The following is a 21,144-nucleotide window of genomic DNA, read 5'->3' as shown; positions in this document are numbered from 1 at the left end:
GTATAATATAAATAAATCTTTTAAAAAATCACATCAGAAAATAAATTTATATTTTAAAAACCTTGGGACTGGAAAGATGGCTTCTCAATTAAGAGCACTTGCTGCTCTTACAGAGGACTCAGGTTTGGTTCCCAGCACCCATATCAGGCAGCTCACAACTGCCTGTAACTCCAGCTCCAGGGGATCCAGCGCCCTCTTCTGGCCTCCAGAGTCACTGCACTCAAGTGGTGTATATACATACACTTAGATATAACACACACACACACACACACACACACACACATAAAATTTAACAAATGAATACTTTCTTTAAATGTAGGTACAGACTTTTTTGGGGAGAAGACTGGGATTAAAGCTCTAAAAATAACTAATCTTTTAATATTTAAAAGAGAAAATAAAACTGATCCCCTTCAGCTGCTCAAAGATAGTAAGAAAGACAGTGTTTTCCAAGGTGCTGAGGAATCTTTCCGGGCTTCCTAACACCTGATGTTTTTCTTTCAGGTCAATCCTTATCTGGAAACTGCAATGGGTTCAGCCACGGAGTCTCCCAACTTAATTATGAATGAACCAAACATCAAAGGCAACATCATTCACGGGATCGTGGCTCAAGACGCCTGACACCAGCAGGTGAATGGAAGCCTGTCCTAAGCTTGGACAGCAAAGGTCCACACAAGGTGGGCAAGTCTCCAAGGGGAGCTTCTCAACTGTAGAGGTAATTACAGAGGAGACCAGACAACCCCAGGGCCCTGTAACGACCAAGAGCAGCTGCCATTTCTTAAGGGGGCTGGTGTAGCTGGGTCAGGGGCATTTTGGGATATGGAATTTAACCATTTGAAAACCATTGATTTCTGTGATAAGAAATCAATGCATCTGTAGCTGCATCTGCGTTATTTAATTGGGAAAAGAAAGCTTGAGGAAGAACTAAGAGGCTCCATGCCGAACTAAACCACGTGGTTTTGCCAACAGAGCTGCTGCTGAAGGGGAAGTCTAGCGGTGGCAGCAACGGGGTTCGAAGGGACTGGTTTGGAAGCGGCACCAGCTCTGCAAGCTGGCTGTTTTCCTTTAGATCCAACATGAATTTGAGAGTGACTCAGGAGATGGGGTAGTTACCACCACCGTCCCAGAGAAGAAAATGCAATCAGGATCAAACACTTATAACTAAAATAAGACCTTGCGGTGATCAAAAAACGAAGCGTGTACTTTGGGATCAGCTCCATACCGTCATCATACACAACATAGTCCTCTTCCGTGGGTGGTGCCGTGTCAGTCTCCAGGCCCGAGAAGTCATCTAGGGAGGAAGAGGGAAGAGGACAGGTCATCACGGGCCCATGGCTCTTCCCAGGATTCTCAGAATCCTGCCCCCGAGGATGGCAACTCATTCATCCTGAGTGGCTCCCAGAAACCAGGCACCGAGACCAGTGTCACCTCACGTTAGCAGAAGGAAGATCATCAGAACCCCCAAATGGAAGCCAGGTTTCCTCTCTTTTAGATCAGAGAAAGGTGACCCAATACCCTTCGCGCAGGAGCAAACACCCAGCTCTGTGTTCCTAGCACCCTCGGCTACCCTCCCACCTGTCTGAAAGTGCTCTAGACCTGGAGGGAGGGTCGCCATGCCCCTGCCACAAGCCTGGACACCTGTGCTCAGAGGTTAGACAGGAGAGGGGGCTCTGCAAGGCGATGAAAATCCCTTCCCTGGTGAGCTCTAGTTATCTGCCTTTATTGTCCCCCTGCTTCTATGCTGCCATTAGAATATTCTAGAACCAGGTGATTTCCTGCCTCTTCTTGCCTCTAGCTTGACAGACTGCTCTCCCAGAGTTTCCTGCACTTCTCTCTGTTGTCCAGGGCCATGCCCTGCTGTAAGGCTCTTCCATTTTGGTTGAAATGTGACATTCCCTGCAACCGCAGTCATTTGATTGTAGAAGTTAAGTGATGTGCTTCTCTAGCCCCTGCCCTTCCTGCCATGAAGGACCCTAGTAATTGCTAGGAGAAATATTTGTCGATCATCTGGCATTGACTGAGGCTCGGTGGTTACCACTAGCAACGGCTGACTGAGAGCCAGAGGGACATGCCTCAGCCTCCTTCCCCGCTCCCTTTGTGCCCTAAAACCACCCCCACTTGTAAGCAGATGGCAGGCTCAGGGTTTTACAGAGACCCCTCTCTGCAGCCTCAATTCCCAGTTAAAGGCCCATATTGTCTTAAGTCATTCTTTCTCATCCGTCTTTCCTGCCTGCTGACCTTTTACCACCAACCCAGGAAATTGACACTGATTGGATTCCTGAACTTGCATATGAACTTTGAATATGTTATGTCAATGGCTAAATTTCTCATTATGGCATTACTAACCCCTAGACTCCTTAGGAGGACAGAATTTTACTTCGATGTGATTTATAGAATTATAGACGAGTTTTCTCTAATGTCGTCCATTTAATCATGAAAACTAGTATTAAAACACCAGTAGTGAAGTAATGACTGGGCTGGTAAACAAGCATGTGGGTGGGGGTGGGGGTGGAGCAGTCAAGACAGGTGACTGATTTAAGGAAATAGAAGGACTTTTTTTTTTTTTTTTTTTTTTTTGCATTATCTGGGCAGTTCAGTCTGAAATCGCTTAGATGCTCTGCGATGGTGTTATCCCCACCTGGCTGTACAGAGTGATCACTATGGTGGGAAAGTCTTGGATCCAAAGAATTTCCTATCCAAACAACTCAAAGAAACCCCTCTCCCCTCTTATGATCTGAAGTCCACAACCATGGTACAGAACTCTCTGGACACAATGCCCTCTTGAAAGGGATGATGAGCTGACAGGAGGAAGGGGCAGTGGCTACCAGATGCCTTGCAGACTCTAGGTGCTCTCAGTGTGAGCTGTGTGAGTTCATCATCACAGCACATGCTTGGGATAATTGTCACACTCACTTCTCAGGCTCCACACCGAGGCTCTGAGAGGACGTACAGTGACCTGAAGCTACACAAGGCGGAACACAGACCTTGAGCGTCAGCCTCTGTGGCTCAGAGACCATGTGCTTTCCACTCCATCAAACTGCCTTTACTTTCTAGACACTAAACAAGCCGATCCAACTATCTGTAAACCTGTGTTGTTGACTCAACATTTCACCGTGAAATGAAAGGGGAACAGTATATAAATTCCCATCTCCAGGAAACCATATGCACAATCTGGCTTTTTTTTTTTTTTTTACCATGAGATCTAATTTACATAGCAATGTTTCAGTGTATCCCATGGTGAGTATTACAGTGCCAAAATGAGCTACAGTGGAGGGCGGGGGCACTCTGCTGTCGCCTGCCTGGCATCTTCCGAACATAGCAGCAGGACACTCACAGCTACCCTCAGCTGCTCAAGACAGGCTCCAGCATCCTAGAACATCACCTTAGCGGGATGTGCTGACAGTGAATGTTAATCAGGCCAGTTCCAGACCATCCATCCTCCAGGGGCAGGATGGTCATCTTGTGAAAAAAATCCCAAGCATGGTCATTACTATATATATAAAACATATATTATATATAACATATAATATATTATTATCATCCACAGGCCAGGGCAACATCAACATGCTTGCATCCAAGATAAAATTACTTCTGAGCCAAGTCAAATCTGTTTTCAGGTTCATGGTTTGGGTTTATCTTGTTGTCGCCAGATCCTAACCACCATTTTTTTCCTCTGTGAATTTAGCTTTGAGGAGCATAGTGTGGCTTTTCTATTGATCATTTCCATTCCATTTTCATTATGTCTCCAGGTTTTAAAAAAATGAACAAAAATGTGTGGGTTTTTTTTTCCTGTCTCAGGACAAACAGGAACAGGTGAAGCAGAGCTCTCTTTGTGGACCCCGTGTCCATGGCAACTCCTTGAACTGCTGAGATGGCTGGTGCCTTGGAGGAGGTCACATGTGCTACCTTACACGTGATAACCAACACAAGGCCTCTGGCACAAGTGAACATCCCACCACGTCATTTAATGCATTTCTCAAGTCAAATAAAAATCACTTAGTTTATTTCTGAGTTATCCACCATCTTCTCTCTGAGTAAATGTGTCTTCTCTGTGTAATGACTGTACATCCACATTTTGTTAGAACTGATGACCACTTGACTCTACCATACAAGACCATCTGAAACTCTGTAAAACTGGGTATCCTGTAATCCAACCCAGAGCACTTGTCAAAAGTTTGATCTTCATATAAAAGTGGCTTCCAGTCGTTGGCATGTTGGTGCAGCCGAGTCTTTTCAGCACCTCACCCGTGGTCACGCAAAACAACAAATGCATGATGTCTCCAAGGAATTAGGACCTCAGCTCCAGAGACATTAACACAGTTTTTTAAAAGTTTGTTCTCTGTAGAAATTTAGAGAGAGGAACTAGATACCAGGCATGGGAACTTGGGCACATTCCCACATGCTATGGTGGGTCCACTGCAAGCACATCCTGATTACTCAATTCTTTGTGTTTTCTGTCAAGAGGGTGAGCGTGGCAGGCTGGAACTGTTTTCTATAATGATGGATGTGTCTCTCCAACATGTAACGAGGTCATGCTACAAATTCTTGAATGTTCAGTTGGCTCAAAGTACTTCCAAATATGTGTAATTTCACCCAATCTACTGTAGAAAGAGCCTGGAAAACAAAGATCACTGGCTTTTACTTTCCCAGCAAGAAAACCCAGAATGCTTGCATCTTAAGATATTTAGATGCCTCAAGATGATAACATGGTACCCAGAGAAATTAGATACATGACAGAGTCTATTATCTCAGCTCTGGGGTTCACTATCGAACAGAGAAGTCAATTCTAGCTAAAAAATAAAAACGAAAACCAGTGTGTGTGTGTGTGTGTGTGTGTGTGTGTGTGTATGTGTGTGTATGTGTGTGTGTGTAAAAAGAGAGGGATAAATGCAATAATATACAGGAAACAAGCATGTCATGTACATCTATGGCCACAGGGAAGCACAGCATCCATAACAAATGAGGAAGTATCCATAAATAACAGAGTTGCTGGCGTGACTGAACAGCTCAGGGTTATTCCTAGAACATTTCTTGAAAGCAGTTTTCAAAGGAAAAGAGGAGGAGGCATGATTTAAGCAAGGGAGCCAAGACTTGGATGTTTGAAAAGATGCTTTAAAAGCTGCAGAGCTGAAACAAAACACCAGGACTTTACAAACGGAATGGAATGTCCAGCTGAAGCGGGGTGAGGAGAGGGGTTTGGAAAAGCCCCCCGTTGGTACTCTTCAGGACCACCAATGCAGGCTCCAAATCATCACCGTGGTAACAACAAACACTCAGGTTCCCAGGCTGGGGAGTGCGGCAGACAGGCTGGTGTCTGGCTGATTTTAGCTGTGTACAGAGGGAGCCACAGTGTAGGCACGGTGAGTGTGCGTTCCCGACGGAACTCTGCTTAGCAACGAAGAAGGTGATGTGGAAGGACCGTGAAAGGGAAAACTAGAGCATGGGCAAGACCCGGGTGCTTCTATGGGTTCTGTAGGGGAGCCAAGGAACAGGCTTCCTTCCTCTAATGCTGGGGCCTGACAGGGACCACCTCTGCTCTGAATGCCATTGTAGTGATGACGGAGCATCCGCAGCTGAGGCCATTACAGAGACGCTCCGTCGACAAGGGAGGTGTGTGTGATATAGTTGGCGAGCAGGTTTTTCTAGAGCAATCGGACTCTGCTGTTTTCAAATCTCCAGCCATCTTTGGAACTAAGTTCCTACCCGAGAGGCCATTAAGCACTGTGCCTGGCTCAGGGTCATATTTGATAAGGACACATTAAACTGGAAACGAGTGGACAGAAAGCCACTGGGGCCCACTGTGAGAAACACAGGAAGTAAGAATCTGAGAGTGCTAGGTCAGTGGACCAAATTAGTGACACAGAGAACAGGAGCAACTTCAAGGCATGAAATGGAGGAAAAAATAAAGAGAAGAAATCTAACAACAAGGGAGAGGACTCTGAGGGGTGATGGACAGATCTATGGTCTTGATGACTGGATGTGTACACAAGCCTTCTCACCCCAAACTCCTCAGACTGTGTTAACATGCACGGCTCTTTATACGTCAACCACACCTCAGTGAGAGGGTTTTTAATTAAAATATTAAATAACTACGATTAGAATAAAAGCAAGGAAGAGAACATTCAAGTTTTAGAAACAGCTGAAATAGAATACAGATCTCACTGAAGGATTTTAAAAATAACGCGTAGTCCATTAAAAATGGCAGGGAGATGTGCCACTCTCGCCAAATTTAATTTTTTTCCCACAGGACTTTGTGTTTATTTGTACTTGATTTCAAAATGCTGCCTAGAGGTACATTAGTCTCTGTGCTGGACCAAGGAGGTAGAAGAGGGGTTACAAGGGAAAAGAGCTGGATGCATTGTGATTGGCAAAGAAAAGCGTTGACACTAATGCTAAGGAGACCTATTGGGTTTCATGCCAAATTAAAGTCTGGAGTAGAACAATGTGAATGAAATAACATGCTCCAGGGCCTTTAAAATGCAGACAAAGTAAAATGCCCAACAGCAGTGGTGAAATCAAATCCTAGGCAATCATTCTTCTGTTTACAACCAATTACTAAGCAATTGTCTACAGTTATATTTCTACTTTCAGAAACAAACATATTAATGTATGCAGAAGGAAAAAGTCACTTTAATACTAAAAAGTTAAAGGTAAATTCAAGGGCCAGAGGGGAAGCTCGGCAGGTGAAGGGACGTGCCACCAAGCCTGATGACCTGAGTCCCATCCCTGGGATCCACGGGTGGAAAGAGAGAACTGACTCTTACAAGTTGTCCTCTGACCTCCATACACATGCTCTGGTACATGTGTGCCCAGCACCCTCCCCATAAATACATAGATGTAAAAAAAAAAAAAAGGGAAATTCAGATTTGTACTCACCAAGTGAAGATTATAAGGATTCTCTCCCCAACGCTCTCTCCCTTGGTTTGCATTTATTTCTTGACTTTCTGCTGCGGACTTTTAAGATCTGTCCAGTTAATTTTGCACCTTTCCATGCACACTCTGCCTTGAAAGTGGATCCTCACTCTGAGCAAAGTGTTCGTGCTCAGATTCATCAGGGCTCATCACAGGTAGCAACACTCTGTGAGAATTCCTGGCTTGTAAATCCGTGCTAAGAGGAAGGGTCTTCCCTGCATTAGACTGAAAAAAGATCCAAGCTTTCCAGTCTCCATGTCATTCCGACCCAAGGGAAGAGCACATGTCTGCCCCCTCTGTGTCAGAGGAAAGCTTTGTCCGGGGAATCTGAACAGAAGAATGAGAAGGGAGGATGATGATGTATTCTTCTACCATGACCTGGACCTTCGCGGCTCTGGTTCCTCGGTGGGAAGACAGGCAGATATCAGGAGTGACTGGAGAGCTCAAATCATTCACGGCAAAGCAGAAGTGGTGTGTTCTTCTGATGGAAACCAGGTGCTCTCGGGAGAAGCCTCACCACCTGAGGCTGGCATTTGTCAAAGGGAAGGCTGAACACCGGGAGCGTTGCTGCCCAGCACACTGCTGGCTTTCCTGGAGCCACTCAGTTAGAACCCAACAGACCTGATAAACCACATGATCACAGAACCAACTACCAATATTTCTTCCTCTCTCTCTCATACACACACACACACACACACACACACACACACACACACACACACACACCAATTCACAGTAGACAGCACCTAGGGAAACATAGCCCAAACCAATAATACTAAGTTTCAATTGTTAGACAAACAAAAGACACCCTGAATTTTTAGATGAACAACAAATGTACATATGTATACACCATATATATATACACATGTGATGCGGTGCATCTCACACTGTATTTCTCAGTTGCTGAATCTGACAACCCTGACTGGATCACAGTGTTGCCAAACAAAGTCCCTGGGATTCAAGACGCATCTGCCTGGCTGCCATTCTCCTCTGCCTAGTACTCCCCCGTTTCTGGCAGGCTCTGAGACCCACCTCTGACTTGCGGTATACTAGTCAAGTAAGTTGTCTAGACGAGAACAAAGCTGGTTACCTTCCTCGGGGTAGCACTCCGGGACCCCATTTGAGCCCATTATAAGGTTGCCAGCTTCGTCCTGTTGTTCCAGGGTCCCAGGGGGACAGGTAGGAGAAGGGGTGGTAGGTTCTGGAGTGGTGGTAGTGGTAGTTGTCCTCCGGGTAGCTCGGACTGTAGTTGTGGGACGCCTGGTGGTGGTTGTGCGGCGGGTGGTGGTGGTGGTGGTGGTCCGGCGGGTGGTGGTGGTGATCCGGCGGGTGGTGGTGGGTTGAAGCGTTGTGGTGGTAGGCACCGTGGTGGTCATCGTCGTGGTTGGTGGTATGGTTGTGGTGGGAGGATGAGTAGTTGTTTTGATGACCTCCAAACCCACCAAGGGCTTCCCTCCGAGACTCAAGATGGGTTTATCCTGGGCACTGGCCAGAGGTTTGCCATGTCTCCCCTGCCCAAAGAGGGGGAGGCCATCGGGACTCACCATGGGAGTTCCTCCCAGATCTGAAATAACATTAAGCAAGAGATAGGCAACAAGGTGAAACAATCGGGGGCCAGAAAACACAAGAGAGTGTCTTCTCGAAGCTTATGTGTGCCTATGCTTTAATCAGTGAAAGGCGGAGGAGTAGCTGCTTGTGCATCTGCAGTGGTAATATTTGCTGCCATCCAGAGAGGTGGGCTTGGGGGTCTGTCCATCATTCCCACTATAGAACTATATAAACTCTCAAGTCAGTGTGTGCCATTTCCAGAGAAAACTGTCTGGTAAGGGAAGCAGTTCTTTGCCCTTTGTTTCTGCTCCTAGGGGAGAAAACATGCTAGGCTGGGCCAGGGCCCACAAACATTTCCACAAAAGTCCAGAGAGTAAGAATTTTAAGCTTTTCAGGCCAGATGGAGCTACTCAACCCAGCCCTTGTAGGGAAAAACACACAAGAGACAGTGCATAAACAACACACAAGCCATGAGCTAGAGGATACATAAATAAATGTTCCTGTATTCCAACGAAGCTTTTGCGTATGGACACTGAAATGTGAATTTCATATAATTTTACCACGTCACAAGACATTCTTCTTTTGGGGCCCAGAGGAAGAATTGTTTTAAAATGTAAGAACTATTCTGGGCTCACAGCCTTCCAAATCAGGCCGTACAGAGGTTGGCCTGTGTACTTTGGTTTTCTGACCTGAGCTCTAAATGGCCAAGCTCAAGAACAAACTAGAGGACATTTCCAGAGGGTGGGGTCTGAAGAAATAGGGTAACTAAGGCCATGAGGAAAATGCTGTGTTCTCTCCCCATTTGGGGACCTTCTTCCCACATGGGTAAGAGTGACAAGACCCTGGGCAACCGTTAGAAACAAGGGGGGTGTGTGGTGAAGACCAAAGCTATTCCACAGCTCTCTCAGCTTTTGTTCCTAGGAATCAGTCTCACTCACCCACGATGGTGCGACCATCTCCCCCGAGTCTCACCCGGAGAGGATTGCCATGTGAGTCTTGGAGGTATCTCCCTTCAGCATTGAAGACCAATCCACGATCCAGGTCCACAACCTAACCAAGACAACACAGATGGAAGGAGGTACTGGGGAGCCCCAAATGTTCACATCCCCAGTTATGTGTCCAGACATGTGAGCATCCACAGGGGAAAAAAAAAGGACACAAGATGGAAGCAAGCTTGTCACTTTCACTTGCAAGGCTTGCAAAATTAGGTGCAATTGTATCTTGTATTGTATTGTAACACAACTGCTCACCTATATGAACTGTTTTGCTTCTGAAATATGCAAAAGACATCCCAGGTATTTTGCTTCAACCACTTAGTACATCATAAACAGGAACCAACCTAAGGATCCCTCAACCGATAGAAGAGCTTAAATAAATAATGGGCCATCGGCATTGAGGAGAGGAATGCGTGAATCTTGTATATAGTGACCTAATTTCATGCATACCCAGGTAACAGGACTGATTATTTTGAAAAAAAAAAGCCAATGCACTTTATACATAAGCTTGAAAATGTCAAAGACACAGGTTCTGGAAGGGTATCCACCAAGTTGTCACCAAGGGGTCACTTCTGAAAAGCAGTTTGGAGTACAGAATGTTTGTTTCCTTTTCTAGTATTCCTTATCTTTAATGATCAAATGAACAGATATCACCAGTTGCTTAAAAAATATGAAATGTTTTTATTGTGTTACTTATGTTAAAAATAAAATTTTGATTATTGAATTAAAAAATTTTAATTTATTGAAATATAAAATATAGAATACATACAGAAATTTCTTATTCTAAGAAATTATAAAACTTAAAAATTTCTTATTTTCCCTCTGAGGAAGAATCTCATGCTTTTCCCTGATAGTCCCTTAAGTGTGGTGGTCCTGGACCAGCAGCATCCTCATCTATTAGTGACTTCAGATACACAATGGCCTGACAGGGCCCCAGTGAACTCATGCTGAGAAACACCCGAAACCCATCTCTACATACCCATGATGCAAAAATCATCCTGAGACATTTCTTATAGATCCTACTTTCAAAATCATCTCTGGCCACCTCTCAGCCTTTGGCTAGGATGGTGTATAGTGTCAAGACCTTTTTCAATTCAGAACCATTTATAAAACTATTCTGTTTTGATTGGCATGGCTCTCATCTTTAGGTCACCTGTGATGAAAATTTTCAGTGACCCTCAGTATATTTTTTTTTAAACCTTTTCATTTTAAGTAGAAAGTTTGACCGGCAATTCCACAGTGAGATTTTTTTGTTCTTTCAAAGAATATTTTCAAGCCCTGCATATTGTTTGATATTCACTACAGTCAACCCACAAAACTCCCCTAAACATTTGTCGTAGCCCCAGGAAGGAGTTTAGCATATTTGTTGTGTAAACAAAAAAGCACTATGACATATTTTCAATTCAGTCAGACAATCATCGGATTCTAGGGATTAGCGGTAAAACTGTCTACTTGGTGTAGAGTTTTTCCTTTGGATTAACTGTCTCTTTTACAAAGGATTTGAGACAACTAACAGAAAATACATACAACATCAAATTATACACTAAGCTAAAAATAAAAATTAAATACAGGGAGGGACATAGGAAAAGCCATTCTTAGGCTCTAGGTAACTGCTGTGGTGGGGCCACGAATTTCTCTTATCTTCCTGTCAATCAGGACAAATGGAAAATTCCACAGTGAGATTTTCCAAGGCCAAGCCTCACTGATCACCAAAGACTTTCTAGACATTGAAAGCAATTATATTTAAGGCCGTTAAAACTAAAGATGAAAAAAGAGAAAGTTTCTATTGTGGAGTGGCTATCACATTGGCTGAACATGACAGATATCCTCAGTTTACCAAGTAGAAACATTTGACTTTTCCTCTTTCTGAAGCTGTTAAATTCTCAGGTAGACAGGATGGGGCACGTATAATCCCAGTGCCAGAGAGGTTATGAAGCAGGAGGATCTCAAGTTTGAGGCCAGCTGGAGTACACAGAAAATTTATCAATAAGAGAGGGGAAGGGAGGGGAGGGAAGAAGAGGAGGGAGGAGGAGAAGGGGAGGGAGGAAGGGGAGAGGAGAGAGGAGGGGAGAAGAAAAGGAGAGGGAGGAGAGAGGAGGAGAGGGGAAGAGAGGAGTGGGAGAGAAGCAGAGAAGGGAGGAGAAGAGAGGGGAAGGGGCAGACTACATGATTTACTGGCACACAGCACCTATGATTTTCTCTTCCCAACAGCATAAGAACACCTTGAGCATGTAAAGAAGTTTACCTTACCCACTTTGTTCCTTGAGGACCATTGATAATTCTTTGTCCATTCGGTTTTCCAATACTACCAGGAGGTATGTTCTCTTCTACTTTTGGTCTTCCATTATAACCTACACAGGAGGGAAAAGAAAAAAAAGTTCCTAGTAAATTCAATCTTCCTAGACCATTGACTTCATCAAACTGTAAGTGCGCACTTCATTTCCAACGAACACAAAATAGAATTTCCACCAATAGCGTCTACGTATGAGATAATGAGCTCCCACTGTGACTTCTACAGAAGGACAGTCAAGTGACAGCCTGACAGTGCTGGGGGACAGAGACTGGGCCTCCTAAGTACCTTTGTACATGAAGTTTAAGACCTTAGTAGCTCTAGCCTCATTTTCACCTGAAGAACGGGAAGGCATCGGAACAATAGAGATGATCTCTAAGGAGTTTTAAAGGCCATCAAACAGGACAGCTATTCCAGCTGACCCCTGTCCCAGGTCTCTGTAGTCACGTGGTGTTGTCCCAGCATGCTGGGCTCTGCAGTACAGCTTGAGAAGTACTGACTGAGTTGAATTGGACCAGCTCTTCTGGGGGACAGCGGCATTTATTCTCAACTGGGAGACTGTGGCCCTGCCTGCCTTCTGGAGAAGTGTCAGGGCTTCTGACACCACTGCTTGTCAGACTGAGTTCATGCCTTCCCTTGTAGAGCAAGCATGTATTGGGTTCTAGTACATGCAAGACATTGGTAAACTCTACATCTGTTAATGCGACTGTCACTTTAAAAAGTCATAGTAGAAAAACTATCCCAACATGGGCCAATGCATCAAGCAAATTAACAAATGCTGTCAGGTGTGGCGATTCATGCGACCTCAGCTCTCAGGGGCTAAAACAAGAAAATTGCTTTACGTTGGAAGGCCACTTGAGCTATACAGTGTCAGGCCAGTCTGGACTACAGAGTGAGGCACTGTCTCGAATGAGTTAATAAATCAGTAAAGAATACCACTAGATTCTAACACACTTGTTGAAGACGTTCTAAGAAACTCCAGTTACATGGGAAAGAAGTGAAAGGTTCAACTGAACACAAAGGTATCACAAATGCCTTCGACCCTGCCCTGCGGGTTTACTTGGACCCTAGTTCACAGCTGTCTATGTTCCATTGTCTGTTACAGAATTCACGGCCTAGCCTGACCCAACTCTATGACAACTTTACCACATGCTTTCTGCAGGTTATAGACACCTTTTGGTGAATGAAATGTCTAAGCAATTCCTACAGAAGGCTATTTGAAATTGAACTAGGGTTTATTTGGTTGAGTTTTATGTGCAAAAGATAAGGATGAACCAAGCAGAAGACAAGCCAGTATACACACACACACACACACACACATATACACACATACACACACATATACACACATACACATACATATAAACATACACATACACATATATACACACAAATATATATACATATATACATACATACACACACACGTATACACACATACACACACATACACATACATATAAACATACACATATATACACACAAATATATATACATATATACACACATACACACACGCATATATATATACACACACACACATAATATGTGTTATTAGTGTTGGTTCCTTAAATATGTTCTGCCCAGTGAATAATTGAAAATAACATCTGGCTATGACACATCTTCACAGTTGAAGGGACAGTTTGGAGGGTGACAGGATATTGGGCTTCATGTTAGGAGCCCGAATGCAGCTCAGACATCTCCGGCTGATGTGACTTGAAGTCGGCAGTTCTGGACTCTGAGGGTCAAATCCATCTAAAAGCAGAGAAGCCACAGGGCAAACCCATCCCCGCCCCCAACACGCAGCTGAACAAACAAGTGGGAATGATGCCTGCTTGGGTTATTGGGGAAGCTTAGTCACACAAAACAAGCTTTAAAATGAACAAACAAAAAACCAGTTTGAACCACTGAGCCCTTTCTAGAAGGAAACAGAGCAGGTTGGGTGGCCCTAGGTGAGGACCAGTTACCTTGTGTAAGCACGGGTCTCGGGGGCTGGCGCGAGACTGGGGTCCGGAATCTCCGCTGCATCCGCTGGCGCAAGGAGAGCATGGGGGTTGTGGAGGCGTAGCTGGGAGGGGCGCGGGTGGTATACCTTGGCCAGGAGTGGGTGCTGGAGGTGGGGCTTGCCGTAGCAGGGTTTCGAGGCTGGTACCGAGGAGATGGGTGTGAGGCTATTGAAGGACTACCTGGTGGTCGCCTTCCAGGGATGGTGTTCTCTTCCTGCACAAGGCTCCCTTCCTGGGGAGCCAACGCAATGGCAGCCCTGTCCTTGTCAAAGTTTCTGTCCCCATACTTGTCGCCCCTGCGAGAGGAGGAAGCAGGCCACTTTGAAACTGAGGTAGACAGAGAGTCTTCCTTGCCTTTTAAAACTCCTTCGTTTTCCTCTTCCTCCTCCTCCTCCTCAGCGAAGACTGACTGCTGAGATTCGGGTGGCAGGGGACCCTTGGAAGGTGAGATCTTCTTCACTGGTGTGACCTGGCCCCCAGCCCTGCTGGAAACCTGGGTCCGGGGATGGGAGCTGCCAGGCCGATTGGGCCTCACAGAGGCTCCTGCATGGCTGCTGTCACCTTTCCCCGGCTGGGAGGCCCCCTGCCGATGTCTGAGAGTGGATGGGTTGGCATCCTTGGCACGAGCCGAGTGAGTGGGAGCCCGGGGATCTGAGGCCTCCACTTCTGTGCTGTTATCCTCAAAGCTGCTCTGGGAATCCTCATCCCGACTCTGGGGAGCCGCGGGGAGCATCCGACGGGAGTTCACTGTGCGTAGGCGGTCACGCAACAGCTTGGGCTGGAAAAGTGATCTGTCCTCATCCTTGCTCTGAGAACTGGAAACCTCTGAGCTGCGGCCAGGGGCCATTCTTCGGGGAACAGTGGACCCGGGGAAGGCCTGTGATCTTGATGCTGGAAGCCGATCAGGGGACAACTGGCGGCTGGTAGGCCCTGGGGATATTTGGTGAGCATCCTCGTTGGTGCTCTGTTGAAAGTCTTGTACCTTGGAGGACAGAGGGGATTTGCCCTCAGGATGTACACCTGCTCCAGCAGCTTTGGGGTTTTCTGGGGTGGGGTCCTTCCTGTACAAGCTGGCCCCTCTCTGGGGACCTCTTCTTAGGGTGTCCCATCCCCCAGAGGCTGGGTGCCTGGAGGAGGAGGAAGGTGTACGATCGTTGACCACAGTGGCTGAAAGCGGCTCTTCATCCTCGCCATCTCCATAGACATCAGAGCCAGGCCTGGTGTGGGATGCAGGCTGTGAAGGAGCCCTGGTGAGGACTTTCGGAGCTGAGGTAGACTGAGGGGACCCAGAGGGCTGCAGCCTCAGTCCCCGGAATCTGGAGAATCTGTTCGGATTTCTGCCGTGGGCAGTGAAGGGTTTACTCCGTGTCAAACTGAAGTGCGCCAAAGCAGGCCGGGTCTGTTGGGTCTGTGCAGTGGCCTCAGCCTGCCTTCTGGTGTCCCCAGCGCGTCTGTCACCGGCTCCTCCGCCATCAGAAGTTTCCTCTTCCTCGGAGCCTTCTGTCAAGGCCAAGGGGTGAGAAGAGCCGGAGGGTGATACGGCAGTCCAGGAAGGTGTGTGGGAACTGGAGGCAGGGGCATCCTGGCGGTCCTTCCAGCCCCTGGAAAGCTGGGATCTGGAGTGTGGTCTGGTGGACCCTCTGTGCAGTGGGAAAAGTCCCGAGGGTTGGGCTGCAGCCCTGGAATCTTCCTCACTGGTGGAAGAATGAGAATGTGTCGATGCAGAGGACTCTGCTTTTGCCCCTGGGAGCACCCGACTTTTGTCCCTGAGCATATGAGAAGCCACATGGCGGCTAGGCGTCGAGGTTGGCTGGGACCTGACTGGATCCTTAGGTGACTGGGAAGAAGCAGCTTTAGGGTCAGGGGAGACATCTTGATCATCCTCATTTTGGTTCACAGAATCATTGTCTGTAGAGCTGAGCCGGGAGTAGGCAGAAGAGGCTGTCACTGAAGGTTCAACCCCTGGACGAGGGTGGGGAACCAGTGAAGGGCCACGCCTGTCCATCCCTTCCTTGCGGGGAGGCACTGGCGGGCCAGCCCTTGATGGAGTCCTGCCAGGAGCTGGAACCCAAGGACCAGATCTACTTGGTACCCTCAGGGGTCGCCTCTGGTCTAGGGTCTCCAACCGTGATGGACGAGGATCTTCAAGGGAATCCAGTTCCTCCTCACCAGTGACTTCTGTGGCCTGGGGATCCTGCTCTCCCGGTTTAGAGCGAAGCTGGGTTTTCCTGGGCAGCCCACCGTTAGCCAGGATTTTGTTCTTTAAGTCAGGGAGAACATCCTTGACATTTTTAGCTGGGGGAGTGTGTTCTGAAGAAGCTGCAGCTTTGGGAGCAGGGGAAGAAGGCTGAGGTTTGTTCCTCCCATCCTGGTGTGGGCTGGCCTCCGTGGAACTGGCTGGAACAGATTTTTAAAGGATGGGTGTCAGAGGAAGTTCAGTAGTAACCACCATCCAGTGTGGAGGTGTTCTGAATTTCTCATTATAACTGATCACTTATAATTCCTTAGAACACCAAACAGGCACATTCCCAATTATAACATTCTTTTTGTTGTTGTTTTATTTTCACTTTAGATAGCAGAGTTCTAGAATGTATGTGTGGATTGAATCAAGGGACGCCACAGTTTATCATTTGAAGAAATTCTGGAATGAGTGCCCTCCACATCTAGGGAGTCTGCAGCCTCAGATTCAGCCAATCTTGCTTCAGAAATGTTTGAGGAAAAAAAAAATGTGTCTGTACTGACCATGTATAGATTCATTTTCCCCCTGAATACACAGTATTTCCACTATATTGTTGTGTAATTAAGTTGAAGTGTATGGGGAAATATGTGTGCGGGTTCTGTGTAAACACTCCTATTTCAGAAAAAGGACTTGAACGTCTGCAGAGCTGGTATCATTGGGGGTGTTGGAACCAACTCCAAAATACTGAGGGATGACTATGAGTCACTGGTTTTGTAAGTGCGAGATCTTATGTAGGACTTTCTTAAGCTAATCATCAGTGTGTTAGCAATGTAGTATGGCTGTTCTTAATGTCAAGTGACCTGCATTCCAAGTTACAGTGGAATGACCAATGGAACTTGTAAGGGACGGGAGTGAGCACCAAGCTCGTACACTCTGAAGCACCACAGGGATCCCTGCTTCCCCTCAGCATACTTTCACTTGCTTCCTCTCTGACTTCAAGTTTCTTTCATAATGGATGCATTTGTATCTTCAAAATAAGGCTTAAAATAGAGCCCCAAGTTGGCAAAATAATATCTTAAACATATCCTGTGATTCATTCAGTCTTGAGAGAAGGAGAGAGGGGAGGGAGGCTGTATTGGAAAGGAATTTATATAGCAACAGGGGGACCTAGAAGTAAGAAACATCTTTTTCAGTGTCTTCCTGCATGAAACTGTGGGTCTTCACAGCACACAGTGAAGGGGAGAGCTGTGCATATCCAGAATAAATGTCGAGACGTAACAAAGGAAGCATGGTCCACAAACAGTCCCCCCCCCCATCTCCAGATCTTTGTGAACTTGCTGGCTTTAATACTGATCAGAAAAACCAAACAATTGAAAGTCTTCTGAGAAATGTTACACTCCAAAATAATAGAAGACAAAGTGAACGTTTTAATGCTTGCAGCAGAAGGCTAACAATTAAAATGCCATATTAAGCTTACAAACATGTTCTTTCCCTCCCAATATAAGCCCCAAACTAAATACTAAACTAAAGCAATCATGTAACTAATATGTTGATAATGCTATAAATAAGTTATTAATATCAGTAGTAACATTTTAGTTTTTGGAAAGACTGATTTCAAAGGGGACTACAAAATACTTCGGAAATAGCTGAGCAAACTCAGCCCTGAAAACCCATCAACTGAGCGTTTCTAAACCCAAAAGCATGATTCAAAGTAACACAAAACAAACAGCAGCAATGAAAGAGGGAAAAGCACAAACACACAATGCTTACTTGTTGGTATAGTGACAATGAAGGCCTTGGAGTGTGGCCCCTGGCCTCTCCTGTTTGTGGCCCGGATTTTGAACAGATAGCGTTCCCCAGGCTGCAGACCGTCCACCAGGGCAGAAGTAGTGTGTCCAGAGAAGGTGAGGGACTTTGCTCCAAATGGTTTGAGAGCCGGGGCATATGAAAGAATGTATTCTGAAATGATTTGGCAGACGGTTGGAAGGAAGAAAATGAACACAGTCCTGTATCCGGCAGACAGACAGTATGGGCAGGAATTAGAACACACATTGCTGAAGCTCACACCCTGGTGACGCACACCTGGCCAACAGCTGCAGCAGAAGAATGGGGTGCAAGGCCAGCTCACACTCATTAGAGCCCTCGGAAGTTGCAAGCAGGCAGCTTGCTATTTTTAGCACATGAAAGCACACAGGGTGGGGACAGTTATCTTTATATACCTGATCATATATATATATATATATATATATATATATATATATATATATATACACACTAGTTTGGGAGGTTCCATTAATTTACAGACTTTCTATAGTGGCATTACATATGCCAATGCAAGAAACCAAGGGACCCCAAAAGTGCTGACTCCCAGGAACTGGTTCTGAATAATTGCTCACATCACATTTCATTTACCAAGTGAAGTGACTTTTAGAATATTAACTCAGAAAAAATGCCATATTTGTCATAAGTCTTCACTCTAGTAAGAACTGTAAAAGTTTTTATTCACTCTGTGCTGCTGAGAATATTTCAGAATATTCAAAACTGTGAGGAAAAGCCACTAATAGGGCTGTACGGTTGGTTCCTAATGCTTCCATTTTTATTGGCTTGTCTATAAGCACATAATGCCCTTGGAGTCTGAAAAACATGCGCAGTCCAGTATAAGGAACTGTTTCTTTTATTACATGTGAATTTTGTTTATATTTATTTATATTTTTAAACTTGTTCTTTATATATTTTTTTGAAATTAAAATATAGTTACACCATTTTCTCTCTCCCACTCTTACCTCTCCCAAGTGGTCAGCCCTGAAATCACGTACATATAAATAATATTAGATGGGCTGAGTAGGTTTTATATGTATATTTAGAAATATGTACATATATATATGAAACAATGAAAGCCAAAGGCATATTTCACAGTGTAATTTTAATGGTCAACAAAGAACTGTCCTTGCCTATTCTCTCAATGAATTTAAGATTCAAATAACATTCCAAGTTAATATGAGAATGGCCTCAGAACAAGCAATTACATGAGTATGGGCAAGTCTTCCCCTTTCTCTAAGGTCTAACCTTTAAAAAGTACAGTAAAAAATTCCAACTAGAAATGTCTTTGCATCATCTATCTAGGGAGATCCAACATCCTTTTCTCGTAGAACTAGTCATGGTAGAGAAGTGAGAGAGCCCCCATGCTATAAAATCACATATTTATGATTCCTTAGAGGATTAAGCACATCTAGAAAAATGCTTAACCGTGTCAAAAAGTGTGCTTTCTTACTATGCCCCCAATTAATTATGAATTTTAATCTCACAATTATACCCATATGGAAACTCAACAGGGTTAAGATACACAAATCTTCCATCTATAAGAACTCAGTAGCTATCATTACTTCTGGCAATATTTAGCTGACATGCGGCTTCCTTCGGCATTATTTGTGATAGGCACTAAGATGTGAGCTAGAAAAAGAATGAGTCAGTATTGTGAAAATAAATCCACTAGATGGGCAGTGACTGCTATTGTCAACAGCTGAAAATCTAATCTGCCGAAAAGGTGTCTTTACTCCTTTTCAGAGGCCTTTCCAGCATTGCGGTCCTTATACACGGGGCCAGTGCGTAAAAATCCATTCTTTCTAAAAAGTGAAAAGAAAATATGTATAGAAAATACCACACCAATCATCCTCCTGGAGACCTGTTTTCCTATGAAAAGGCACACTACATGTGAGCCAAGTCATCTTACAGTTGAATGAAAAAAAAATGAACCGTTCAATAGTTTCCATCAGGAAATTCTCAAAGGAGACTGGTCATGGTTTTCTGTGTTTCTGTAAGCCTAAACAAACTGCCCAGAGCTTTTGGGTATATCAGACTTAAATTTGTCTCTCCCTAACCTAACATGGTAGTTTGAATGTAATTGGCCCCCATAAGCTCATAAGGAGTGGCACTATTAGGAGATATGGCTTTGTTGGAGTAGGTATGGCCTTGTTGGAAGAAGTGTGTCACTGTGGGGGCGGACTTTGAGGTCTTCTATGCTCAAGATACTGTCCAGTGTCTCAGTTCACTTCCTGTTGCCTGTGCAAGATGTAGAAACTCAGCTCCCTCTCCAGCATCATGTCTGCCTACACGCTACCATGTCCCACCATGATGATAATGGACTGAACCTCAGAACTGTAAGTGAGCCCCAATTAAATGTTTTCCTTTATAAGAGTTGCCGTGGTCATGGTGTCTCTTCACAGCAACAGAAACCCTAACTAAGCTACCTAGTAACAATAGAAAGATTCCTGTCTCTAAACAAGGATTCCATCTTTTCTACCATGAGGGCACACTTGTCAGCAAAGCCAGGCAAAACCCATTGTGAATCTTTAAAATGTCTTCAGATTTCTGAAACTTTTACAATGAAATGAAAATATTTCTGGGCTTTCCTAACAGTCCCAACAGACTACTTTCCAGCTTCACTTGCTGTACATATCCCATTCTATTTTTATTCTTTTAAAGCTCCGATAATCTTTATCTCTATTTTTTTTTTATCCTTTTCTTGACCCAAATAAATCAATACAGGCTGAAATTTACGGAACAAATCCACTTTCTGGAAGTTATGACTTAAGGTTTTCAGCCCCATTAGAAGTGTTTATGGTCTCATTAAAGATCTTTATGGTCCCAGCAGACCCTTCCAGCTTCTACTTTGAGGATCTCTCAGGCACAATGGAAAGCTCTAGAATTAGCACAGGGTGTAAATGTTATGGTAGCACATAGTATAGTTACAAATATCTCCAGGGAGGCTATGTTGAAGATCCTGCCTACAGAGAGACAAGAATAACTGGCAGGTACCTGCCTGGCTCTCAGATAATGTACATCCGAACAAAGCCTCCGTGTCCCTGAGTTAGCACTTCACTGTACACATTGCTTGTCTAGAGCATCACGCTTTTGTCAGGGTCACCAAAGTAGCATTGCTCGGAAAGGCTACTCAGAGGGTAAGGAGGAAACGCCTACCTTTCACTTTCCCCTCCGTCTCTGGCAGTGCATCCCAGGATACCGTGACAACTGTGGGCTTGCCACTGACCGGCCAGACATTCAGGTTCTCGGGTGCTGTGGTGGGAGCTAGAAGATGACAGGAAATCAAACATTTCACAAGGCTCTCGTGGACCTCCCAATGCAAACAGAGACAGGCCCCTCACCCACTATTTACTAAAGAGATGGTGTGCTCACGTTGATGACACACGAAAGATGGCC

At 45.1% G+C, this 21,144-nt stretch overlaps 1 protein-coding gene across 1 annotated transcript in view; it reads right to left on the bottom strand.

Moving 5' to 3' along the window:
* The window catches only part of Fndc1 (fibronectin type III domain containing 1), a 61,504-nt gene that overhangs the window by 14,945 nt on the left and 25,415 nt on the right, over nt 1–21,144 (bottom strand). The window contains exons 8-14 of the mRNA XM_059272476.1: nt 20,905–21,012; nt 17,698–17,886; nt 13,710–16,145; nt 11,703–11,803; nt 9,396–9,507; nt 8,000–8,473; nt 1,220–1,288 (exon numbers count right to left, since the gene is read on the bottom strand). Coding sequence (XP_059128459.1) covers nt 1,220–1,288; nt 8,000–8,473; nt 9,396–9,507; nt 11,703–11,803; nt 13,710–16,145; nt 17,698–17,886; nt 20,905–21,012 — 3,489 coding nt within the window. The remainder of the gene's footprint in view (nt 1–1,219; nt 1,289–7,999; nt 8,474–9,395; nt 9,508–11,702; nt 11,804–13,709; nt 16,146–17,697; nt 17,887–20,904; nt 21,013–21,144) is intronic.

The sequence above is a fragment of the Peromyscus eremicus genome, chromosome 8b (genome assembly GCF_949786415.1).
Source record: "Peromyscus eremicus chromosome 8b, PerEre_H2_v1, whole genome shotgun sequence".
Lineage (NCBI taxonomy): Eukaryota > Metazoa > Chordata > Mammalia > Rodentia > Cricetidae > Peromyscus > Peromyscus eremicus.
The sequence above is the reverse complement of the archived record's forward strand: the minus strand, read 5'-3'. Positions and strand labels throughout refer to the sequence as shown.